Below are 27,208 nucleotides of genomic sequence, written 5' to 3' on the forward strand. Positions count from 1 at the left end.
TAATTCAGTATGAAGACCTAATTGAGATGCCCACACAGTCCCAATAGTTGGACGATGTGGGGGGAGGGTTGGATGTATGTAAAAGCACAAAATGAAAGAAGGAAGGAAGGAGGGAGGGAGGCGAGAGGCCTGACTGTCGGGCAAAGACGCCTGCCATGTCTGCATCAAGAACCCTTTAATGAAATGAGACAGTTCTGCTTTCTGTGCAACTTTCAAGTATAGAGCTTCTCACATTCAAGCACTCACAGATAAACAACTGATAAATGGCCAGAATATATAATCTGGAAAGAATACACAGTTTATTTTTAATTACGTACCACCTTTGAGTGCAAAGGCAAGCAATATTAAAAACGTCAAGGACTTCAAAAATAAATGCCCTTTTCTATATAAAATTGCCTTCTTTTGTGTCTATGGTTTTCTTAGAGTATGAATGACGCATGAGATTGAGTTGTAGCAAATGGTGTAAATGTCACCCTGACAGATTTACTGTCTAGTCACACATTCCGAAAATATGAGCCATGCCCAAGTGTGACTTTGAGAAGGCAAAATTCGCATCGACTGTCTGACCCTTACTGAGTGATAGCTCTATCACTCGAAGTAGGACTGTTTATGAATAACTTATTCAAACTATTTGATTTCTGAACCGATAAACAAACAAACAAATAAACAAACAAACAAATAATTAACCTAAGGCTTAAACAGAAAATCAAAACATCCAGTTATAATTTATCTGGTACAACCATTAGGCCAAAGAGTAAGCATAGTGTATAATAATAATATACCAGCAAAATGTTTACTGGGCCATTGCTTCTACTATGAAACGTAGCTGATTAGAAACCTCTGAAAAGTGATTTTAATTTGACCCTAACATCCTCTCAGGCTTCCATAATAAATAGTTGTGACCTTTGGTTGAATGGCATACCACTCTTGTCTTCCCTTTATTCATGATTATCAACATAATAGGCGTTATCTGAAGCCTTTTAGCACGCTGATGGTTACGAGAGAATGCTTTAATAGATTTCAGGAGAACAAAGGTAGGCAATGTTTAGCTGGGCATGTCAGTCTTTTTGTGTGTGGAGAAGTCCTGCATTAAAAACCCCATTCACAGGCCTGGTTGATGTGTAATTAAATGTGATTACTGAGGCAGTTTGTGTGTGTCCTTACTGAGGTCGCAGATGCACGCTCACATACCCGCACACACTTGAGGGTAGCAGCAGGTTTCATCCCCCTTCCTTCAGTTCCTGAGGGAGTCTGTGAGGTTCGGTGGCTCATGGGAAATTTTGTGCATGCCTGAGTTCACAAAGACTCCCATTCAGTTGCACGCATGCTTGACCTCTCACAGTTCAGCACTCTGCTTTGTGCTCGCATGACCCCAAACTGACCAGGGGCTTCCCCTGAGGTCAGCAGTTCAATCGGATGCCTGTGTCTAATTTCATCCTGGATAGAGTACCCCTTAAACTGACACAGAATTCTGCCCCACTGGTCCATAGTCCTGCCCCCTTCTCTCCTGTTCTGCTGGGACCTAATTCCAGTTTTCAGGGATTATGTGTGGACTGACAAGCCCCTCCAGCCAATAAGCTGAATAGTCAGGTTAGTTCAGAGGCCAGTGGTATACAATAGCCAGACTTTTCCTGTCTTCCATTTAAACCTACTCTGTAAATCTGCAGTCTCAAATCCTGTCCTCAGAGACTATGTTAATGCCCAGTTGGTGTACACCGGACACAACCTCACCGCTCCAGCTGGGTCACTAGCACTGCAGGAGGTTCTTGTTGCCTGGATTCCACAAAGCTCCTGTTCCAGAACACCATCCTTCACTCCTGTTTCCCTTTCCTGCTTTCCTGCCCGTATCTCTGTCTAAAACGAAACATCACATAAAGAATTAATTGACGATAAACAGACTGCGGAAATAATTGCATTTATCAATTATGCATTGTGTACAAAATTTTTAACATCCTATTCTACAGAAAAGGTATCATGAAGGATGGATTTTTTTTCATTAATTCTCCTCCTGGCCACAAGGGGCAGCACATAGCAGGTGCCTGATGCTGTCGACTCACTTCCTGGTTACGCATGGAGGAAACACTGTTATTGGATACGGAATCGTGAAGTTTCTTACTAAAGTATTTACCCCAGTTATAACGTGTGCATTAATAACCAGGTTCGATTTGAACCCGAGCACTTATGCGGCTTGTTATTACTAGACAAACTAGGAAATGAAACGGTTTAACGATACCGATGGTAACATAAGAAGTGATGTCTGATGGGAAGTGAGGACGTGGTATGTAATAACCGTCTGTTTATAATGCATGTGACTAACACTGTTTTGTGTTGTTCGGCTGTTTGACGTTATTAGAGATATGTTAATTAAACCGATTGTGTCTCAGAGGTTAAATATTTACGTATTGTGTATATTTTGCCCTTCAGTGTGTGTTGTTTGTTCACAACAGAGCGCCACGTCACTGCAGGAAACCCCACTTACACACAGGGACCTGTCTGGATTTACATCAGAATAAAAACAAAGGCTACAACTCTGTACCAGTGCTGATTGTCTGTCCCAAAACACTCGAGTATAAAGACTGTATAAACCCTTGAAGGAAGCTAACATGACGTCGTCTAATTGGGGTTTAATAACGAACGTGGTAAACAGCATTGTAGGAGTCAGCGTGCTGACCATGCCTTTCTGCTTCAAACAGGTAAACAGGGAGATTTTAAGTGTTTCTACACTACAGTCCTAACTTCATTACAATCTGTTCTATGCCTAATGCACTCATTTACATGTACAGTTATTACTGTAGGAACGCCTTTGTATTTAATTAGTCGTCTAATCAGCCAATCATATGGCAGCCGTAAAATGTACAAAACATTACAGATACAGTCCAAGAGCTTCAGGTGTTAATGTTCACATCAACCATCCGAACTGGGGGGAAAAAATCTGTTATTATAACAAATGTTAAGTCAAGTCAAGACAAAAAGCTTTTTATTGTCGTTTCAACCGTATATAGCTGTTGCAATACACAGTGAAACGAGACAACGTTTCTCCAGGATCGTGGTGCTACGTAGAACAAAGACAGAGCTATAAGGATTTAAGTAAGTTAGTCCGAGATACGTTAAGTGCAACCATGGTGCAAGACGAGACAGAAAGACAGTGCAGGACAAAAGACAAAAATACAGGACAGTGCAGGAAAATAAAAATACAAAACATCACACCTAAGACAATATACAAGATGATAAATACAGTGTAAATACTGTACGTTCAATCGGTGTTGCGTGTGCAGAAATACTGGAAAGAACACTGTATTATAGCTGCAGTCACATGAGGTAATGTAAAGTATTGTGCAAAACTGTTTTGACTGACTGGTTTGAGGCTTTCTAGAACTTCTGAACTCTTGGGGTTTTCATGCACAATGTTTACTGAGAATTATGGAGTAAAGAAAAAGCATCCAGTCCTGCTCTGCTGACAGGAACTCAAGATGAGAAAGATTAACAGAGAATGACCACATTGATCGCCTGACAGAAATGCTACTGTAACTTGGATAACCACTTTGCACAATTGTGGTAGACAGAAAAGCATCTCAGAAAGCACGACACTTTAAACCTTAGAGAAGATGGATTTAAACAGCATAAGACCATGTCAGGTTCCACATCTGCCAGGCAAGAACAGAAAGATGAGGCTGCAGTTAGCACAGGCTCACCAAAAGACTGGAAGGTTGAAGACTGGAAATACGTGGTTTGATCCGACGAATCTCAATTTCTGCTGAGGCACACAGATGGTATGTTCAGAAGTTGGCGTAAACAGCCTGAATCCATGGACTCCAGAGCTGGTGTCCAGCCTGATGGAGGTGGTGTAAATGGTGTGGCGAATGTTTTCTTGGCACACTTTGGGCCTAATAATACCAGTCATTCAGACAATCAGTCTTGAATGCCGCTGCTTATACGAATATCGACGCTAACCATGTACATTTCTTCATGGCCACAATTTACTGTGTTCTAAAGGCTATGTCCAGCATGATGATGCACCATGTCCCAAAGCAAAAGTTGTCTCAAACTGGTTTCATGAACAATGAGGTGAGAGTTCAGTCAACAGATCTGTATCCGGTTGAACACCTATGGCTTGTGGTAAAACAGGAAATACACAGCATGAATGTACACCTAAAATATCTGCAAGATTTGCATGATGCAATCATGTCAATCAAAGGACTGTTTAGGCTTTTTTGTGAGCAAAGGAAGACCCTCGCCATAATAAGTATAGTGTTCTTAAAAAATGGTGCTCTGCCACCGAATAGGTTTTGACTAATTTTTTATTTGTGATGCATGCCAATTCATGAACAGGCCATGGGGGTCCACTGACATTTAATACCATGAATGAATGTGATGTAGATTGACACAACAAAGCCTGTACACAAGACTAAAGGATTTGTCTTTAAGTATACTGCCATTAAACGAGATCATATCCTTACAGCTAAAGTCTGAGCTCATCTGCCATACTAATGATAATATCAGAATCAGTCTCAGGTACCAAATAATACTCTGTAAACATATAGAGTATTGATATGTATTAGAGGTACAGTGATTTTTTTTTTATTTATTCTGTTCCAGTGGAGGAAGACAATTACATCCCACTATTATAAAATTTGTGTTTATTTTAGTTTAGTTTATATTTAAAATGTTACATTTAGGCTAAAAATTTGTGTAGGCCTATCAGCTAAAACAAACAGTGTGCTTGTGTTTTAACAAGGAAAAATCTTTTAATCAGTCTCATGTCATATCTGTTTTTATCCTTGTCTTTAGTGTGGTATAGTGCTAGGCACTCTGTTGCTTGTCTTCTGCTCATGGATGACCCATCAGTCCTGCATGTTTCTGGTCCATGCAGCTAGCAACACTAAGCGCAGGACTTATGCTGGACTGGGTAAGAATGACAAACACACCGCTGACCTTTTGGAAGTGACATTTGGCAACAGGAACTTGTTGATGGTTCACAGTGGTTGCTCTGCATATTCAGATTCTTTTTGTTTATTCAGACCCAAATACCACAACAGCTGTGCACAGATTAAATATATATATTTTTTTCCTCTGCAGCTTTTCATGCGTTTGGTAAACCAGGAAAGGCACTTGTGGAGCTGAGGTCAGATATGTGATCATTACTTAAGACATTTTCTCCACCTAATCATTCCAAATAGACTTTGAAAACCTTGTGTGTCACTCTCTTGCCCCCCCCCCTGCTCTCCTTATCTCTCTCTCTCACACTCGCTCTCTCTCTCTCTCTTGCTCTCCATCTCTCTCTCTCTTGCTCTCCATCTCTCTCTCTCTTGCTCTCCATCTCTCTCTCTTGCTCTCCATCGCTCTCTCTCTTGCTCTCCTTCTCTCTCTCTCTCTTGCTCTCCATCTCTCTCTCTCTCTTTCTCTCTCTCTCTCTCTCTTGCTCTCCATCTCTCTCTCTCTCTCTTTCTCTCTCTCTCTCTCTTGCTCTCCATCTCTCTATCTTGCTCTCCATCTCTCTCTCTCTCTCTCTCTCTCTCTCTCTCTCTCTCTCTCTCTCTCTCTCTCTCTCACTCACTCTCTCTCTCCATCTCTCTCTCTCTAGTATGATAGGCCTAATGCTTGGAACATGCATTGCATTCTACGTGGTCATTGCAGACCTTGGTTCAAACTTCTTTGCCCAACTTTTAGGCCTCCAGGTAAGCATTGCCTCCCTTTTAGACCAGTGTAACACAAGCTATATCAGAAGCCACATTTGGCTTGCTTTTTTATTTTTTTTAATGATCTTTAATCCATTTTAACTCCTAATGTGGTCTTGATGGTCTGATTATCTGGGACATTTCTTCAAAATGCTGTGTTCAGAAATGATGTGTCTTACATAAAATAATGTTTCTTACATGTCATAAATGATTAAAATAGCACAAACAATCTGATCAACCTGGAATGTGTTTTGGTCAAAGATCAGCCTTCATGAATTTGTCCATACATGTTTCTTTTCTTTTCTTTTTTTTTAATGGATCATATGGCTATGCCACAGTATATACATTAATGCATTATGCAGCAGATTATACAGCACTTATGACCTCTTTATCTGAGATATGTGACGCGAGACCACGTTCCCCTTACCTCCTCAGGTGACACGCAGTTTCCGTGTCCTGTTGCTCATTGCTGTGTCACTCTTCATCGTGCTACCTCTGAGTCTGCAGAGGAACATGATGTCATCTATCCAGTCGTTTTCAGCCATGGCACTGATGTTCTACACGCTCTTTATGTTTACGGTGAGTCGCTTACAGTATAGTTTTCGATAACGTGGAGCTCCTCTGCTGTGATTTTATGGTGTTAACATTTGTAAAGGGCTTTTTTGTATTTTGCCCTGAGGGCAGTAAAACATACAACTTGGTTTATTTTATATCTTCTAAAAAGGTCCAGGGTAGTTTTCATATGTTAACATGTTTTATGTATTGCTTATACCCACACTTGACCTTTTATTCCGTGTTTGTGCCGTCATTCTCCTTTTTTCCGTCCCGTGGGCCAGCATGACTTGAGAACTGTGATGTTAAAGTATCTCTGGACATTTATTGTTCACGAAATCACTGCTTAACAGAATTCTCTCACCTGGTCTTTCCTATGTAGCTTTATGTAGTGTACAGTAAATGATTCTGATCGCAAGCTACAAATCTTTGGTATGGGTGCAGAGCCTCACTGGTTCATATTGATCGATTGTTTTTTTCTTTTCACTCGACATGTTTAAAAGTTGTCCTCGTGTTTTGAGAGGCTTAAACTTCTTTTGCTCCCTGCAACAATACAAACCTCTAGTGAAAGGCATTACGCATATATTAGCACAAGTTACTGTAATATTAAGATTAATCCATCACAAGCTAATGAATGTTTCTCAGTCACAGCTAGTGCATCATAATGTTTCGTTTCATATAATGGCATGGCTAGGCATAAATGACTCATAATTCAGCCTCGGTAATGGTTTAAATCTGATATAATGTGTTCTGGCTGCGCTACCAACTGCAATAACAGTGCTGTTACAATAGTTTTACAGAGTTGTATCTGATGCTTAATGTCATCTTTTGTTTTTTTATGTCCTTAGCATAACTGTCATCGAATAATCTGACAGCTTTTTAATGTGTAGATTCAGGCCATGCCTTGAGTTGCTTTGTAATGTGTTGATACTTGAGCCACTTTGCTGGGCAAGAACCCTTCCAGGCCTGTGATGGTCTGGCCTTTAACCCTCTAACCTTAATGTGTCTTCCCTTTGCCCCCTTCTCTGAACCACTCAACACCTCATGTGCCCTGCCTTCCTGATGGGCGCTGCCTCGGCTGCTTCTAGATAGTGTTGTCCTCTCTGCGTTACGGCATTATCAGTGGGTCATGGGTGGACAGCGTGCATCTGTGGCGCATCAAGGGGGTCGTGCAATGTCTGCCAATTATCGCCACTACCTTCTGCTGCCACCCGTAAGTAGCCTATGCCCTGGACCGAGGCATTCTACCATCATGGATTCAACCTGATCACTGCATCACCCCCCCAATTCCCCTTCTCTCTCCACCTGCACACAATCAAACATCATGTTTTAAACTCATCTGAGTCTCACTTGTCTCAGTGTATGTGAGTGTGTAAAAGGATTTTCTCTATGGTTTGCTAAACATGGCTTATGCTTGCGGCTCAGTGAAGAGATGGAATCTGGAGTGTTAAGGGTTAATGGTTAACTCTTGGTCATGTCTTCCATTTCATCCTTTATTTTTCCTGTGACAGAATATTTATTCACCATTTTCTTGCTCTGGGAAAGGTTTGTTCCTTCTTATTGATTTCACCAGGTGGTTGGCAATGTAGATCGAAAGTAAGTTAAAAATAGCAAGGCTTGTAGTGAGGGAGGGCACAGATACAGCTGAATCCGTCACTCGTGGAACTGAAACTTTCGCCATTGTTTATCAGCCTTTTTTTTTTTCTTCTTCTTTAACAAGGGATCTCCTTTCTTTCTAACAGCCAATGTGATGGCCTGGTCAAAGTTTTGTTTCCCCTCATCTCCCACTCAAGCTCTTTCATAATGGGACGTGCTGTAACTGCTACTGCTTTCCCCTTCACCACAGATCGTGCTGTCATCCTTCAAACATGGCCTCCTCAGTGGCCTGTGGCTCAGCAGGGTCATTTACGTACGCTGGGACGGCGTCTTTCGCTGCATCCCTATCTGTGGCATGGCATTCGCCTGTCAGTCGTAAGTACTCCCCATTCCCTGTTCCATTTCCCTTCTCCTCTCTACATGATGGGCTGTAGTGACTCTTTTATCTGTCGTTGTCGCTTCATAGGGATAAAGTAGTAAATGTTGGCTATCACAGGGCTCTATTTTTCATTGTGCAGAAACATCAGCGCAGGTGTTGAGCTTTTTTTTTTTACCTCAGAATCAGTCTGAGTGTGTGATGTTGTCATGATTTAGGCAGCAGGAATCTGGAAGCTGTCGGTGTGTCAGGTGTTACACACTGAGAAAATGAACCCCGACTGCTAGCAGCGGCTGTACCGAACTCCTCCTGCAAAAACAATCAGCAACAATCCTTCCTTTTCTCCTTTCCTTCTTACATGGAATACTGCAGTGTGGTACTAATGATACTAACTTTCTCACCACGATAAATGACCTTTGCCATTGCAGTCACCATTAATCAAGCACTCCGTTCTAACAGAGTTTCCACAGTGTCATAGGCTTCGCAGATCATGTTCTAAAGCAAACACATTTTGGCATCTTTCGGAATTAATCATAGACAGTGCACATTACTGCAGTTTCTTTTGGGGGGTTTTAGAACTTCCAGAAGAACATGTTTATTGTCTAATGATGTTACAGTTAGATTTACAGCTGTGAGGGTGCAAGTAGCCAAAAAAACAAAAAAAACTCCAGCGTGCTCCGGTGTTCCATGGTTAGGTTACCAGGAATCATCTTTGACTAGGCTAACACAAGGCTAACTAGTTAAGCAAGCTAGCTATAGCTATAGCGTTATATAATTTGGGCCTGTCATAAATTTTAGGACATAGGACATCATAGGACATCATGTATATGACCTTGACAACATGGCAGGCAACTTTTCAGCTATGAGATGTGGGGTTCTGTCTTCACATTACACAGAGAAAATATTATTTGTGCCTCATGTTTGTCTTGACTGTTGTCCAAAGGTGTGTGTTAATTATTCTGTAGAGGGAGAGTTCTGAAAGCTTTGTGCCGTATCTGCTCGGATTAACAAGTATTTTCACACAGCCTTCATATGGAACGACTTTTTTTTTGTTATATAATGTACCGATATCCGTAGTGGAGAACATCTAGCATACTCGATTAATCTCATAACGGCCCATAATAGGTGGTGTAATAAAACCACCAAACTTTCCATAACGCACCGCTTCATTTGGTTTAACTTCTGTTTACTCGGAATTCCGTTCCCGACACCAGGGTTCTACGTAGCGCTCCTCATTTTTCCCAGTTTAGGGTGAAGTTAGTAGAAGATGCACCAGAAATCTTTTTAAAGCTTTCTGATTTTTCTAGCTTTCTTTATGTGCCTAGGCAAAGCGAATGTTGTTGTCTTTTGTGTAGTTGTTAATGTTGTTGTAAAACTATAGTCCAGGTTTCCCCTGAGTCAGTGTTTTGAAAGGGAGAACTAAGTGTTCTCTCTCTATTCATCTTTATTCATTCAGCACCCCTTCACTCTCATTCTTCATTTGCATGTTCTTTCACAGCCTGCTTCCTCCTGTCAACATAGCTGTGTGAGAGGTGTGTCAGAGCTTCAGGACTCTGTGTGTGTGTGTGTGTGTGTGTGTGAGTGTGAGATGGTGATATAGTGAAGGAAGTATAAGTAGTGGGTTACAGTGTTAATGCGTACAATGATGTAATACAGCCGTAGTAGACTGTTAGACGCTTTCTACACACACACACAAACACACAACTCTTAGGGTGATGAGTGACGCTTGGCTCAGGCTCTTTGGACAGTGGTCAGAAAGTGTGACACATGATGCCACTTATGCCAGTCATTAGAGCAAAGGCGAGCGTCCCTTGTGTGAGGACATTTGACTCAATGTGCCCACAAAGCAGCCCTTTCAGCACACTGTTTATATTTCTAATTAGGTTTATTTCGCAATAATATGCCTTATATCTCTCTCACATAAAAAAAAAAAATCACCTACAGCTTAATACCTTATTTCCTGGTGGGAGAAAAATATGGATCTAGAAGGTAGATTGTGTAAAGCATGTCAATAAAAGTGACATGCAAAAATGATTAGAATCAGTTTAATCCCAGTTTTAGTGCGGTATGGTGTTGGCACTATAATGTGTAAACACCGATGTTATTTCTGTCATAAAACACTTATGACACGACGTATATACACTCTTGAGAAACACTTCAGTAACACTTTCCAGTAGGTGCAATCTTTTTAGTTGAATCACAAAATAATTAGTGTCAACAAATTTAGTTTAGCACTTTGAAGTAATTGCTGCAATGCACCCCTTCCTTTGTAATCTGGTATGGTGGTGGTGGTGGTGGGGGTTACTAGTTCGTTCTTAGTGTTTCTGATAAAAGAGGCTCGGTGCTGTGCTTGTAGGATGGCTATAAATGCAATTGATTGTCGGTACTACTCAGTGAAAGTGATTCTCTCTTACATCTGCCCCTGTCCATGGGTTTTATTATGAGTGGGTTCCAGCTATGAGATTGGCTGGCCTCTGGCATCACACCAGGCTTTGGGTAAAGAGCACATAACACAGTGCTGTATATTCCAATAAAACTGAGAATGTGCTCAGATTGTGTGTGTGTGTGTGAAATGGAGAGAGAGCAGTGAGTGGGCAAGAGTAAAAGGACCCAAACAAAAGCCCGACCTGGCAGAAAACTTTATAACGTTCTAAAAATCTGGCTCGCACTTTAGTCGCTAATATATAGCCATAGTAAATTCTCCATTTAATGTTTCATCGGTTTCTAGTTTTATTAGTTGTCTTGATGACACATGGATTTTTTTTTCTCTCCCTTTTTCTGTGCTTTTTCCCCCTCGTGCTTCCCAGAGATATCCAGCTGTTCATCATTTGCCCGTCCCATCATTTGTCTTTTCCCCAATTTCTCTTTTTATAGGTTTTGTCTTCAGTTTGTGTGAAACACATACAGTATTGAGCTTTTCTATCAAATTCCTGCTTTTCTTTTCTGATATTTATTTGCTGACCCCCTAGCGCTTTAGCTAACTAACACGTTTCATAGTAGATCGTACGGACGTAAAATAGATTCCGTGTGACATCCAATACTCGTATAGTGCTTTTACGATAATTTCTCATTAAAGTGCAGAACGAACAGTCAGAGAGTTCTGTGGTGTTTGTGGGGGTGTGTAGGGGGCTTGATGGGTACAGATAAAAAAAAAAAAAAGCTTCTCTGTTCCACAGGCAGGTGTTGCCAACCTACGACAGCCTTGATGAGCCTTCCGTCAAAAGAATGAGCACCATCTTCACATCTTCTCTCAACGTTGTCACCACCTTTTACATCACAGTATGTATCCGTTTGTGTATTTCTCTGTGTGTGTGTGTGTGTGTGAGAATCTTGTTTCTATTTCAAGCTACAGCTTAAAAACGGTGATATTGACTCGTTTTCTGGTTTCCTGTTGACAGCAATGGTGTAGATCTATGCTAGATGAACATATTTTCCCATTTCCCCTTTACTACACCAGGGACTAGATTAAAAATGATTATTTTTACACACTTGTCTTATTCCTATTTCACAGTGTAGCAGACTGAAACTCTAATACACCCTAGTAATAGCTGCTCATTAAGTGTGCTTGTTTAAATGTTTACTTTATGAACTTCCTTAAATATGTTTTATGAGGAAGATGAAGGCTGCTTTGTTTACCTACATTCAAAAGAAAACTCTTCTTCCGAATTGAAAACGTTCAATATGTTTACCCCCAAAGTGCCGTGTACCTTTTTACCCACAAGAGTCTTCTAACGGGACATTCCCAGGAAATTAGTAGTGAGCTTCCTGTTTCCCCTACACCATCTCCAGCATCTGTTATTTTCTCAGCGAAGGAAGCAAGCTTTCTGCATGGAATTAAATAAGGAATAAAAAGAACAGCGCTCATCCCACCGAGCATTTTCATACATGCAAATTAGTGCATTTCCAACTGCAAATTACAGATCTTAATCTTAATGTGCAATTGCTGTGCTGCTGCTTTCTTCCAAATTGTATTTAAAGTTATCTGAATTTGGTTTATTTATCAGGAGGCTCTTGTCTAATTTGAAAATAATACCTTTATTAGCTTAAGGCGCCAATAAATTCATTCAGAGCTTTATTACTAATGTTTTTTAGCCTTTTGCCAATGGTTTGGGTGAAAGAGTGTAGTAACTGAAATTGTAATTTTCAAGGCAATATATATATATATATATATATATATATATATATATATATATATATATATATATATATATATATATATATATATATATACTATATATATATATAAGTGATTTGACATCTCACAATTGGTAGAGAAGACTTTTCTTTTTCGGTCACACTTACTAAAAATTCAGAAATTCTGAATCCTATCACCTTTAATACATTACTTATAATACTGCTTTACCTGTCTTGGTTTGTTCACATTTATTTTCAGTATTCTACAGAAATGTTCATTCTTCTTTCCTTCTTTCTCATGGGATTCAGCATTAGAGGATCACATTTGTTTTTTTGTTTTTTTTTTGGTTTTTGTGGTCGAACTGATAAAAGCATCAGGAGACGCCTCTAATTAAGAGGCCATTCATGGCAGACCCGAAGTCCTCCTTAGTCCTCTGGAGAGATCGGGCGTCTGTTTCCCTGCCGTAGTTTCCATCTATTGCCTCAGGTGATTACTCTCTTCTGTCTCAGTGTGGCAGCACGCTCATACTATTTCAGTTTAAACAGAACAGAAATAGCTTCAAGTGCGAATGACAGAAACAGGCTGAATGGCACTTTTCTTCCACCACATAAACATCAGCCCACTTCATCAGGCTCCGACACCACCCTCTTTTAGTCCTCAATAAATATTTTCAGGTGGAATGCTATTTAAGACCATGTCAGATTTCTTTTGTTCTATTTCTCATACAGCAGCAAATAAACGTTACCTTGAGAGATAATAGTGCTTTCATGTGTTTTTCAGCTGCTCCTGCAATTCCACTTTTGTGTTTCATAGCCCCCTTGGTTTCTTACCCTGAACAAATGCAGGGAAGGAGGGGCTGTGTACAGGGTAGTGCAGGAGATTTGTGGTACGCTCAAGGACTTTTGTATGGTGTTGTTCCTGGAGGAACCCTTTATTTACCTCTGTGGATAGATCAAGGCCGATTTGAGAAGCAGGGTTCTGTTGTTTTTTCTCTTTACTGTGAGCGTGCAGGGGCCAACGGGATCAGAAGACCTTTTGAAAAAAAAGATGTTTCTTGCATAGCTCTGCACTATTGTTTAGACATATAAACACTACCATTGCACCATCTGGAGTAATATTTTAAGTGATATTACTGCAGAGTGCAGTCAAAAAAGAACGAATGCAACGAACAAAAATATATTTGAAATTAGAATATTCTGTGTTTTTTTTTTTTTTATAATCTCCCTGTTTTTTTTTTATTTTTATTTCTGTCTTTATTTCCTTTTTTCTTTATTACAGGTGGGGTTCTTTGGCTATGTAAGTTTTACAGACACCATAGAGGGGAATGTGCTGATGAACTTTCCCTCTAACCTTGTGACGGAGATGATCCGAGTGGGCTTCATGATGTCGGTGGCCGTGGGATTCCCCATGATGATCCTGCCCTGCAGGCAGGCCATCAACACCATGCTATTTGAGCAGCAGGTAAGACGGGACTGTACCCTAGCTTTACTTTTAACTATGGCATCTTGCACCACAATAGCTTTGGGAAACGTGATCCATGTCAGAATTCCTACTAAACAGACTCTCTACGTGTTTTATCATCCTGGCGTGTACCTTCTTGGTGGATTCAGGGTCAGGTTCAAGTTTAAAGTCTTCTAAGATCTCGGTGGCAATAGGAGCCATGATATAAGGAGTTAGCCAGCAGCAACAGCAGACAGATTCAGGAGGGGCATAAAAGTGTATGATTGATGAAGAGAATGAGAGAGCTGCTCCATAAAGCTGCCGAGACACTGGCTCGCTGTGTAACTGCCGCTGTGCTGAATCAGCTCGGGTGCCAGCACAGAGAGGCAAACTCTGCCAACACACTGAAGGGTATTGTCCCATTGAGAAAACGTAATTTTACGCAGGTCCTTTTAGGAACATAAACACTAAAACATGTATTCTTATGTAACTGCCTGTTGAACTGCCACCGCATGTGCTTGTATCTTTTGGTGTTTTTCAGCAGAAGGATGGCACGTTTGCTGCCGGTGGGTACATGCCGCCGCTTCGCTTCAAGAGCATTACCCTGTGTATCGTCTTCGGCACTATGCTGGGCGGTATCCTCATCCCTAATGGTAAGTGCCTGCGTGTACGAATGTCTGCTTAACTGTTTGCGCCTATATCTTCGTTCTGTTTAAATCTCTACAACTCAAGTGTAGTCATCTTGGCTTTAATGGCACAGTCACCTTTACTGACATCACACTCCACTTCAGACCATTCTTGAAAATGGTAACAGATGCTCCATCACACCAAACTTTAGAACTGTTCATTGCTTTATAGCAAAGCAAGATAAAAGAGGGAGAAGAAGATCTATGTTTTATTCATACATCAGAGCTTTTGTTGACATGGGTTCTGCTTTGCTCTGTGGACCCAATTAATCTAATCTAGTGGAAGAGGGTGAGCTACTCGGATGGTAATGAAAAGGAAGCATAGCTTCGTCTACAGTGATGGCTCCACTGCCTGCCAGTGTCACCGTAGCCACAAATCCAGCTGTAGGTAAACAGACACCGTAGGGCATAAATTTGAGTAAAACAATATGGCTGCTCCTAGGAGAAAGATGTTTTATGGGCTTTAAGCCCAGAATGGTAACATGGGGCCACCGTGGAGAAAAGATAACAACAGTGATTCAGCTGTTTAGATCCAAAATTCTTCAGATACTTTTGTTGAATATGTTGGTTTTATTTATGTCTGCCATTTTATATATATTTGTCTGTGAATTATTACTGAATGGGTTATAATGGATGATTGGTGTGTGTGTGTGTGTGTGTGTGTGTTGTAGTGGAGACAATCCTAGGTCTGACCGGAGCCACTATGGGCAGCTTGATCTGCTTCATTTGCCCTGCTCTCATATACAGAAAGATCATGAAGAATGGCCTTGCTGCTCAGGTACTGCTGAATTACAGAATATGAAATGAGAATGTTTTATGTCTCTGTATGAAATGATTGAAATGGCGGACAGAGTAATGATGAAATGTGAGAGCATATCCACACATTTGTAAGATAAGAGACGGGTGTTAGTGTAGAGGAATGTACAGATATATGACTTGTATGTATTTTAATGTATTTTAGGTTTGTCACTGTTCTGCTCCATCTCTCACCTTAGTTACTCTAAACTCCAGAGTAGGCAGCACCTTGGTGTTCATGTACATACTGCCGTGTAGATGTGACATGTTTTGCCCATTGCTGGTGGTCACAGGCTCTTGTGTCATCTCTATAATCACCATGGCTGCCCAGTGAATCTGCCAGCCAATAGAGTCTGTCCAAGAGGGTTTTGTCCTAATTTAGGGGAATGCATAAAAGATAATTTGGAATTGTTTTTTTTTTGGGGGGGGGGGGGCGTAATGGCCACAGCAGGTGTTTGGGTTGGCGTAAAAGTGTAATACCCCCCTGCCAGGATAGTGGCCCTTTTTCTAAGCCAAGTGGCCTGAAGCAACCTGTGTCACTTGTGATGAAATACCATGTTTAGTAAAGCTTTCACTAATAGATTAAGTTTAGTTTTAAATGTTATCAATCCTCCAAAGAAAGAAGGTGCACATTTAGCTTTGTTCTCTCTTTTTTTCTATCTCTCTCTCACTCTCTCTAGCTGGTTCTGTTGGTTGGGCTTGGGATTCTACTCTTAAGCACCTTCACCACTTTGTCCAACTCCAGTGAGCCAGATAAAGTACAGCCTCCCGCTATCGTCCCTGATACTAATGACAAACCGCCCGTTGTCGCTGTGCCAGAGCTGCCCAAACATCCTGGTAAGTCAATGATGTGGAGAGAGGAAATGAGAGAGTGAGAGGAAGGAGACCAATGGGACAAATGCAGATTGAAAAAGAAGGAAATAGAGAGTGAGACACGGATCATAAAAAAGAAAAGGCCGGTGTAGACTGAGCAGGACAAGCTCCTTTTTTTGTGCTGCTGTGACCTAAAAGATGCCCTTCAAACCTAAACGTGCTCTGTCCCAGAGCAGTAGCGAGACAGCCGCTGGCGTTTTCCTGCTCAAACTCTTGCTGTGGGAGAGAGGGATGGGAGGGCATCCAAATACAGAATAGGGCAAAGGAAATGATGGAGGGACTCAAATTCCCCCTACTGTAAAAAGGGACGAGGGTTGTAAAAAAAAAAAAAGCTGCACAAGGGCAGTGTAGAAAGCTTTATGTCCTTACACTCTTCTTTCCTCTCGTGTTCTATTTGCCGTTTTCCTTCTTTTTCCCCTCCCATCACATCATACCTCCTCCCACCCCCCCTCTGACTGACACTGGCATTTATCACTGAGTGGACACCCACTTCCACACCTGTTTCCTGTTTACGGCATGGGGGTGAGGGCAGCTGTGTGGACACACAGGACTCGGGGCATGAGTGAGTGTGAACGGGGGAGTGAGCAGAATAAGCACGAAGACGTGAAGAAGTGCGTCTGCAGGCACAGGACACCAAAATTTCATGCTTTGCATTTCACTTTTTTTATTTTTTTTTGTTCTATGTTCTTGTCCTTGCTTACTCCTCCCTGCTGTCTTATTTCCCTGGAGGCCATGGTGGGCAAACTGAACACATTTTAAGCTTTCTGAATTTCATCCCAGTGGCTTATCTGATTAAATACGATCTAGGTTTCGATCATTTAATAAAATGTAAAAGTAGTGGATAAATTCATTTCCATTCATCATTCATTTTACTATGTAAATATTTAGGCTTGCTTCTCGCAGTTTTCATTTAATTCATTTTTAGTTGCGCTGTATTAAAAGGCAACAAAACCTAAAATGGATCTTAATACCTGGCCTGGTGCTGTGAAGAAAACCATAGCCCCAGGATAAAGGAACTGAAGAGTGTAAATATTCAAAGGCTTCTGTTTTTTTTTTTTTTTTTTTTTTTTTTTTTTTCTTTCCAACCTTAGGACAAATGGCAAGGTTATATGGAAAGTACTATCCATCTATCCATTGCTTATCTCAAGTAGAATTCCAGGTTCACTATCTGTTTCCTGTGGTCACACATACTCTGCTGCCCCCTGCTGATCGAAGCATTTGCTTCTCTCGAGTGAATTATAAAATCATTCGGAAAATTCCGAGAGATATATTGGCTTGCCATTCTAGTGTCTGCCTTAAAAGGCATTGCGGTCCACTGAAATCATAAGCATGTTATGTCACTTTGAAAGAACTGACATTGATGTCATTCCATACGCTACAGCACTTTTTAGCCGAAATCCAAAGTATCCTCCATCCCTCTCTCTTTCTGTTCAGCTGATCAAACCCCTGTAGCACCAGATGTAGCAGGAAAACCAGACAAACCTAATCTGGCTGTGGACCAGATCCCTCCCGCAGAGGAGGTAAAGCGCACAGAGGAAAAGGAGCCACGGATAAACGTACCTATGGAAGTGCCTGAGAGGAAGAACGAGGAGGTTCAACTGGACCGTCCTGGACAAGGTAATCCGTTAAATTATAGATGCCAGCTCGCACAACCCGTTTGTCGTACGTTGTTATTTTTATAATCATGGTAAAAATAAAATACAAAGTCCTACAGATCCTTGATCATTACAAAATGTGTGTTCTGAAGTTTGCAGTTGCTTTGTAACAATAAAGTTAGAAGAAAAGAAGCAAGGTTATTAGACCTAGCAAGATTCTACTCATTTAAGACCGTAAATGTACATTTTTTTAAATTGGTTTTAATTAGCTCAATTAATTTTTAACATTGGGGGGCACGGTGGCTTAGTGGTTAGCACGTTTGCCTCACACCTCCAGGGTTGGGGGTTCGATTCCCGTCTCCGCCTTGTGTGTGTGGAGTTTGCATGTTCTCCCCGTGCCTCGGGGGTTTCCGCCGGGTACTCCGGTTTCATCCCCCGGTCCAAAGACATGCATGGTAGGTTGATTGGCATCTCTGGAAAATTGTCCGTAGTGTGTGTGTGTGTGTGAGTGAATGAGAGTGTGTGTGTGCCCTGCGATGGGTTGGCACTCCGTCCAGGGTGTATCCTGCCTCGATGCCCGTTGAAATCTGAGTTAGGCACAGGCTCCCCGTGACCCGAGTAGTTCGGATAAGCGGTAGAAAATGAATGAGATTTTTAACAGCATTTGATTTGATGTGTAAAAAAAAATGATGAGCAACAATCTTTGTAAACTTGTGTAACTTGGGCAAAGTCTGGCTTTGTGAGCGCGTCCCATATATTTGCCACCTTACTATCCCAGAAGTTGCAGTGCCTGATGGTGAGGCTCACCGCCATGAACCACCCAACCCTCATGACGAGGTTCACATAGAGAAGCGCAAGAACCAGCAGGAGCTCAATGAAGAAAACAATCAAGTTCCTGCAAAGGTGGAGGAAGAGATGGCAGAACAGGGGGCAGGCCAGCAGCAGGAGCTGGCAGAAGATAGAGGGAAGAATGAGGTGGTGCAGAAAAAGCAAGATGCTGCAAAGGTCCATGTGGCCCAGGACCTGTCAAATGAGATCCATGAGAAGGTAGAAGAACAGAAGCAGCCAGAGGTAGTGAAGGAGCAGGAAGCTGAGAACAGACTGCAAGGTGTTAAGAAATCAGAGGACAACGATAAACAATTCGCAGACTCCCAGCCTCTTAAACGTGAGTACCTATAAACGACATTTTAACAAAAATCGTTCATACCATCTGCAAGTCGGCTGCCTTGATTTATAAGCTTAGAACTGGTTCCTATTAACAAGTAAAAGGCCCTTCTATATGTGAAACCTGCAACACTGCCACAATATATTCCCATGATACAAGTTAATTCCTCTGTCACTTAGGTTTCATCAGCCGCCTTTCTTTGTTCCCTACTATTAATAAGACACAAAAGCACAGGTTTCAAGTTACCATTAAACCGGAAAGCATAAAGCCTTCTTTCCCCCGAAGACTTTCCCGTGATGGACAAATGAAATTATACTGAATCGAATCCTACTGTATCGAATTGTGTCACCAGTTCACTGTGACAGACTTGTGAATGTTGCTCGGTCTGAAATGGTCGAAACTACTAAGGATTTTTAACGTGCTTATTTGACCTCACTCACTGACCGATCCACTGTTTAGACCCTGACCCAGCAGGCCATTTGGCTGAGGTGAACGGTGTGGCTGCCAGTCAAGAGCATAAAGAAGAGAAAAAAACGGATGGGAAGGACACCAAGGAAGGAGATGGAGACAAGATGGAAGGTAAACAAGCTTGCTCTAATGGAAGAATTAAATTAAATGAGTAGAATTAAATGTGATAAGAGAAACCTTTGTTGTCCTTTAGTTTAGTCTTTCGCATATCATTTCTAAGAGTTTACGAAATACATAAATTGCATTTTACTGTGTAAATGTATAAATGTTACAATTTTTTTGTATATCCATATACTGTATGTATTCTCTTGGTTTTTAACCAGTTTTGTTAACCTGCAATTAGGTTAGTCAGTAGGTCATTTCTTTTCAGTTCCTTTTTCCTGATTCAAGTCCAAAGACATGCATGGTAGGTTGATTGGCATCTCTGGAAAATTGTCCCTAGTGTGAGTGAATGAGAGTGTGTGTGTATGCCCTGTGATGGGTTGTATCCTGCCTCGATGCCCGATGACGCCTGAGATAGGCACAGGCTCCCCGTGACCCGAGTAGTTCGGATAAGCGGTAGAAAATGAATGAATGAAGTTATTTTGTAAAAAAGCTGACCCTGCATGACAGGTGTTTTGGTTTATCATGATGAAATAGCATGCAAAAGCACAGTGAATCTTACTTCTGTTTCTTTTGCTTGGCTTGATTTTTTTTTATTAAGGCACTCTTAAGGCACTCTTTACTCTGTCTCTTTCTGTCTCTTCCTCCACCGCTCTGTTGTGCCATGGACTCCTGACACAGTGATTAAAAAGATTGTCGCAGGTATGACGCTCTAGCCTTTGCCTTCTAACATGCTGTGTTTGACAGAAGCACCTTAGACACCTTCACTTAACGCTACACTATTCCGTCCGCTCTATATCCTTTCCTAAACATCTTGTTTTTAATTTTCCTGTGTTCCCGAGGGAACAACAATATTCTACTAACAACCAGTTCTTGATGTGATTTGTTCCGACACTTCGAAGAGGTCCATAGTGGAAATACTAAACGTTTAATGCAGATTGATTCATTAACCTTTGAGAGAACGCATGAATGCTTACATGGTTATCATTTTGTTACATGTAGCCTAGTTAGCCTCTACTTACAGACAGGGTCTCCGATTTCTGAAAGCCAATGTTGACATATAAAATCACCAAAACAAACACGCCCCTAACCCAAATGGGTCCCACCCCTGTATCGATAGCTCTGCCCACACATACATACGTAACCCAGGCGACTAATGGAAAGAAATGTGTCTTTATCATAGCTGAAGGGAAGAACAATACGATTGCAGATAAACAAACAAGCAAAAATGACACACAAGCATAATCATGTAAAGGACAAAGGCATATATTAGTTCTGTGTAACAAAGCAAAACCAACGTTACTCACCTATCGAGAAGGATAAAAGTGCCTCGGCGTCTTAAGTAAAGTTGAATTTCCCGAGTCAATAACTCCTGAGCTAAACGCTGTTACTACACAAAACGTGGTTGTAGCTGCCTCTCTACATTACTACGATAGAAAAGAGGTGTTATTTGTGTAGTAACAGCGTTTAGCTCAGGAGTTATTGACTCGGGAAACTCCAATCTGTGAATATGTGGCCAACTTCCTGCTCCTTCAGTTCTCTCCAGCGCTGGAAAGCTGATCCTATATTAACACATCCTACTTCTTGCCTTATCGTAAGTCTTTCTTCGCTTTCTTTCTTTGTTTTTATCCTCCGTGTCAATGTTAAAACCGCTTCCTGCTAATGTCACACATGCGCACTGAACACACTCTCCGCCGCATATTGACAAGACCCACCCCTTTCTGCTCATTGGCTACACGTTAGTTTTGATTTTTGTTTATTATTCGGCCCGACTCAGTTTTCCGAAGCATTTCTCAAAAATCGGAGACCCTGCCTTTTAAATTTCCTAGCTCATTACTCTAAATAAAGGCAAATAATGCATATTACTTAGCGCTAGAATACCAGCAGCTAATCATTTAGATTATAAATGTCTCTTATGTTATCTCTTACTTCAGAGGGAGCGTTGGACCATGCTGTGCTACTGCAGGTAATCAAAGAGCAGCAAGAGCAGCAGAAGAGGCTGCTAGACCAACAGGAGAAACTCCTGGCTGTAATTGAGGAGCAGCACAAAGAGATCCATCAGAAAAAGGATGAAGAGGAGGAACCCAAAGCTGCAGGTTATTTGAAAGTATACTTTTTGAGTCCCTAGTAATACAATCTATACCAAAAGCTTTACTAAAAGCATCCAATACTAAGATGGTATAAAAACGTGTTTTCAAGAGTTATATACACACAAACAGTGCGGTCCAGAAGTCGGAGAGCACTAGTGAAAATGCTTCTGATATATTTATTACATGAATTTCAGACTCTATTAGAGTCTGAATGACAGCGTGCACTTGAGCTGACATGGACTCCACAAGAGTTTGGGCAAAATATTTAAATCCGTCCAAGATCAAATGTGTGTCGTCTGAACACATGCTTCAATAGATTAGATGTGAGGAAAATCTGACTCTTTGTATAAAGCAGTTACAATGGTCAGTAAAACATTTTTACTTCTTTAAATACGGAATTTGAAACGGTGCAGAATAGTTAATGTCCCAGATTCACTTTCTTTGTTTCAAATATTATATCAAATATTATTCAAATATAAATATTAATCAAATATAATCAAAATATTAAAATATTTAATATATTAAAATAAAATATTAAACAAATATTATTCTAAGCAAAAACAATTCTAAGGTTTCAATGTGGTCTTAGAGTTTTGGACCACAATGTTTGTCTAGTAGAGGTCTTCTCAGGTCTATAGAAATGTACCCGCCCCGAAGTGACCCCAATCACTTTTTTACCCGAACCTGACGTGCATTTTTTTATTTTTTTTAAGAAAGACCCAACCCGAGACAAACCCGAAAAAATTTGACCCGAGTCCGAGCCAACCCGTTGGCAATTTTTTTAACCAGACTGGACCCGAATGTTGCGTAACTCTACACTAAAGTAACCGCTACAGTGTGGATTCAAAATTGATTGACAGGTCTGTTTTTTATTAGCTTACCGCCAGCCACACGTCGCCAGCCACACGTCGCTAGCGGTCTTGGCAAACAGAGGAGAGGTTGGAAAAGGACTCGAGTCGATGCACAGACGCGAGATACAGTAGTTCGGGTCTTCTCGGGTCCGTTTGTTAAAAACACATTCATTTTAAATGACCCGAGACCCGATGCCGCTATTATTAAACCCGACCCGTGTCCGAGGTACACGTGAAACTTTTATACCCGAACCCGCTCGGGGCGGACCGCGGGTTTTCAGATTTAAGTGGACCCGTGAAGACCTCTAATGTCTATACTGTATACAGTACAATAATCAACACGTATTGTATTTAGGTGATGCTGCAGCTGATGCAGGTGAAATAGTTCAGCAGAAGCAGAACGACAAAGCGGATGGAGACGGACAGGTGAAAGCCGCAGAACAGTTCTCAGACAACCACCAGGAACCTGAGAATGCAGCTCCTGTAGCTGAGGCCCAAATGCAACCAGCGAAAGACCCGATTATAAAAAGCGATTTGGAAGAAGCAGCAGAGAGCAAAAAGAATGCTGCGCCTCTTAACCCAGCACAAGACGAAGTCAAACAGGAGAAACAGCCTCCGCAGGTTGCAGTGCATGGAGATGGTAACAACCAGAAAGAACTTGGGGCACGAGGGGTGCCATTGCGCCAGCATCAGCTTGACCCTCCTAAACATAAGCTGGACGAGCTTCAATCAGATGATATCGCCAAGGAGGAAGAGCGAGTAAGACAAAGGTTAGCCCAGCTGGAAGCTGAGAAAGAACATCTTGAAAAGGAGAGATTGGAGAAGGAGAGGCTCGAGAAGGAAAGACTGGAGAAGGACAGGCTCGAGAAGGACAGGCTCGAGAAGGACAGGCTCGAGAAGGACAGGCTCGAGAAGGACAGGCTCGAGAAGGACAGGCTCGAGAAGGACAGGCTCGAGAAGGACAGGCTCGAGAAGGACAGGCTCGAGAAGGAGAGGCTCGAGAAGGAAAGATTGGAGAAGGAGAGGCTCGAGAAGGAGAGGCTCGAGAAGGAAAGATTGGAGAAGGAGAGGCTCGAGAAGGAGAGGCTCGAGAAAGAGAGGGTGGAAGCAGAGAGGTTGAAAAATGAGAAGGCCAGGCTTGATGAAGAAATTGCAAAGCAGGCTGAGCAGGAGCAGAAGTTGATGGAGCAGAGGGAAAAATTGGTCCAGATGCAGAACGTAATCGACAGACGAAACAACGATCAGAATGACGTCATCCATAAAGAGAAGCAAGTTCCACAACCTGTGAAGAAAGGAGGTAGGGACTTAAAGGTGAATTTGGGTACTCAAGAAGAGGGGCCTCAGAAAGAACACAAGAGTAGGGAGGAAGGAGAGATGGACCTGAGGAGGCGACGCAGGGATCTGGGGGCTGGTGAGAGACAAGTGCCTGGACTGGAACCACTGCTGGAGCTGGGCGGGTCAGACCTCCATGTAGCACTCGAAGCTCAGCTGCTGGCTGGAGCTATAGTTCATTCCCGCCAGATTAAACAGACTTCACATGAGCAGAACAAAGATGAGTAGTTTTCCAGATTTCTAGCTTTCTTGGGACTCTGTGCTACAGAAATCTGCCTTTCGTAACAGTGATCTAAAAGAAAATGGTTGGCTTTTAATCTCTTATCCAAATCGACTTGTTAAAGATTTCTGTAAACTAAGGATTAATGCCAAGGTGCATCGGGAAGGTCAGTGTAAAGGTCACTGTTGATTTGCATCCATGTACATGGTCTTTAGATCTTCTACATTCATCCTAAAGGTTGAAGTGGGTCCATTATAAATCTCTTCAAAGCAGCAGGTCAATTCTGAGCGATTAAACTGCCCAAGTTTCCATAAACATCTTTAACATCATGAAAATGATAATACTGTCTGATCCTATACTTTTATGTGTATGAGAGTTTACTCCCACTGAGTGTTTACTTCCACTTCTGGGTGTTTTTTCTATAAAGTAAAGGCCAAATGTTTTAGTGGAACATGCACGCGCACACGCACACACGCACACACACGCACACGCACACACACGCACACGCACACACACGCACACACACCAGACCTGTTCTTTCTCTTCACATTCATTCCACTTCTGTGTAGTTTGGGTAGCATTCAGTAATATCAGTCCACTTGAACTGTGTCCAGCAGTCCATTAATATTGTGTTATTTATATGAAGTCACGACACAATCCATTTCTGGTATCGTGTCTGTATTTGCAGGATTCTATTTGTTTGAGCTTACTTTAAATATCAGCTTTAAAAAAGGTATTTAAACACAAATGTGTGCACAAAGAATTTGAAGATGTACAACATAAGGCCAAAAGTAGCTGGAGCCCTGACCATCACACATATGTGGGCACATAGTTCTATAAAGTGTCCTTGTATACTTAAGCAGTCTAATTTGCCTTCACTGGAACTAAGAGGCCTGTACCTGTTCCAGCATGACAATGCTCCTGTGTATAAAATAAGGTCTATGAAGATACAGTGCCAAGATTGGAGTGGAGGAAATTACGTAAGTGGCCTGCATGAGCCCTGAGTTCAACCCCACTGAACATGTTTGGGATGAACCAGAATGACGACTGCACCCAGGCCATGTTTGTCTAAAATTATCATTGATTTCACTCATGTGTTTGTGGCTGAATAGACAAATGGGTTTATATGAAGAGTTGAAGTTGTTATAACAGAAAAGGAGACTAGACAAGAACAAGAAATGTGTTCAACCAGAATGTATGGGTATGATGGTCAGGTGTCCACAAACATTTGGCTAGATGACGTAGGTGAATACTAGACTTATCATTTATAAAACCCAGATAAAGGACCAAACATTGTTCATGTTAAAGAACCCAAATTGCCACCTTTTCTTTCTTGATTACATGAAATGCTGTTAAACTTAGCTGGAGGTAAAGACTAAAGTTATCCTGGCTCATAATGCTCCATTCTGTGATGAACGGTAAACGGTGACCAGAGCATTTTCCTTATAATGAATGTGTTGATTTCTTTTAAAGGAGAACAGTCTTGGGGCTCAAGATTTGAACATGAATATTTGCAACTATTGAGCACTTTGTTAATGCTACAATAAACCAAAAGATTATTGTCCAGGAAAGGGTTTCATAGAAATGTTTATTTTTCTAGGCCTATTAGATTCTAATTTATTTTTCTCCTTTTTGGAGTGACTTTGTGTTTAAAAAAAAAAAAAGTTACAAGAGAAAACTGTCAGTAATTAGTTCAATTGTTGTTGGATATATTTTTTTTCTATGTATAGAAATACTATAAAACAAAATTTTGGACCATTTTACAAAGCTTGAGTCATGCCAGTGTATAGATTTATCTGTGTGTGTTTCTCTTGTTCTACATCCCTCACTCTTGCATAGAAATACTTAATGTTTCTGTTTTCTTGTAGGAGACACGTTAAGAGTTTGCCGTTTTTGTTTCTTCAGTCTTTGCCTATTTAGGTTTATGGTTTGCTAAATATAATAGTTGATATTGTGTTGTTCTGGCTTGCTTTCAGGGTTTATTCTTTTAACATATCTCATGTGTGTTTATTGTTCAGGTGAGCTAAAGCTGGTTAAACTGTTGTCAATTCTACAGCCTGTACATTTACTGTACCAACCTGAACCTGGTGTTTCAGAGGTTTAAAGTTTTGAAAATATTCAAATAAATTGTGTTTTGCGGAGGAGGATATACAAAAGAATGACCTACCATCATCTCTCAGGTGGTAATTAAATGAAAATGCTTGTTAATTTTGTTACAGCGATGTATTTTTCAGGTTTTAGTGCAGTTTATTGGTTTGACATTGGAAAACCACAACACCAGTTACATTTTTTGCTTATTAAACAATGACCCAGTATCGTTTTTGTCTTTTTTTTATAGTCATATCGAATGTCTGAAAAAAGCATTGTCCGGCATTAAATAGGTCATACAGCTATCATGTTTTGCAATCACACAGAGAATTATGTAAGAAACATTTTGTCCCATCGTCCTTCATGAGTAAAAAGTCATTCGTTATTTGTCAGTTCACTGAGATCGAAGCCTTTTTGCGTTTAAATCGATGTCGCTTCCTACAAGTTTACAATAGCTGTAAATTAATTTGCCATATTTTAAAACTTTGCTTTTACTCATGATGTCCTGATGCACACTTCAAATCCTGTAACATTTTTGTAAATGACCTTAAATTTTATGTAATTATATAATTGTGAAGAAAATTGCACTGAGCAGAGAAAATTATTAGTCACACATTTACAGTAAGGAAAAAATACATCATGTACCCAGTGTCTTTATAGAAAAAAAATCTTCAATCGTTCCTATATAAGAAATTAATGAAGCATTCACATTGTTTTGGGATGTTATTATTGTGCCGCAGTAATGAAGAGAGACTGTAATAGTCGATATCGTAACAAATGAAAACACACTCAATGAAATAAACCAGCTTCAGTCAACCGTTCAGCTTAATAAACCTAGGTTTGGTAGAATAGAAACATTTTCACAGAGCCAGAACCTTTAAATTAACACCTTTTACTCACTCCACTTGAGGACGAACTGCAATGTTTCAGCCCTGTGTTTTTCTACACATACATCAAGTAGGTTTTACAGTCACCCTAACTTTAGCTGTAAACGTTTAGAAACCAGAGTCTGTTGTAAATTTTCTAATTGGCTGTTTAGATTGTATGTTGATCTCAAGTCATTAGTGACTTGGACTTTATGGCCACACCATCAATTAACATGGATAACAAGGGGTTAGGTTCTTGAGCAGGGTGTCAGTAACACCATTGCAGCCTGGGTTTCCATATGT

The 27,208-nt window shown here is 41.0% G+C and overlaps 1 protein-coding gene across 6 annotated transcripts; it reads left to right on the forward strand.

Annotated features, from left to right (window-relative positions):
* Positions 1-2,038: 2,038 nt before the first annotated feature.
* Positions 2,039-26,266, forward strand: slc38a10 (solute carrier family 38 member 10). 6 transcript variants are annotated; one of them, XM_027140432.2, is made up of 19 exons: positions 2,039-2,278; positions 2,448-2,693; positions 4,789-4,906; positions 5,077-5,122; positions 5,582-5,675; positions 6,111-6,254; positions 7,316-7,440; positions 8,074-8,198; positions 11,376-11,478; positions 13,613-13,795; positions 14,316-14,427; positions 15,132-15,238; positions 15,936-16,092; positions 17,563-17,745; positions 18,502-18,888; positions 19,348-19,467; positions 20,140-20,160; positions 21,393-21,554; positions 22,755-26,266. In XM_027140432.2, the coding sequence occupies exons 5-19, from the start codon at positions 5,606-5,608 to the stop codon at positions 23,957-23,959; spliced, it is 3,204 nt and encodes a 1,067-aa protein (XP_026996233.2). In that variant the 5' UTR covers positions 2,039-2,278; positions 2,448-2,693; positions 4,789-4,906; positions 5,077-5,122; positions 5,582-5,605; the 3' UTR covers positions 23,960-26,266. The 6 variants fall into 6 exon arrangements, with proteins under 6 accessions (XP_026996233.2, XP_047673074.1, XP_047673073.1 ...); XM_047817118.1 differs by lacking the exon at positions 7,316-7,440 and having other exon boundaries at positions 22,755-23,229; positions 23,260-26,266; XM_047817117.1 differs by lacking the exon at positions 7,316-7,440 and having other exon boundaries at positions 2,425-2,693.
* Positions 26,267-27,208: the final 942 nt, after the last annotated feature.

This window comes from Tachysurus fulvidraco, chromosome 8 (genome assembly GCF_022655615.1).
Source record: "Tachysurus fulvidraco isolate hzauxx_2018 chromosome 8, HZAU_PFXX_2.0, whole genome shotgun sequence".
In the NCBI taxonomy this organism is placed as follows: Eukaryota; Metazoa; Chordata; class Actinopteri; order Siluriformes; family Bagridae; genus Tachysurus; species Tachysurus fulvidraco.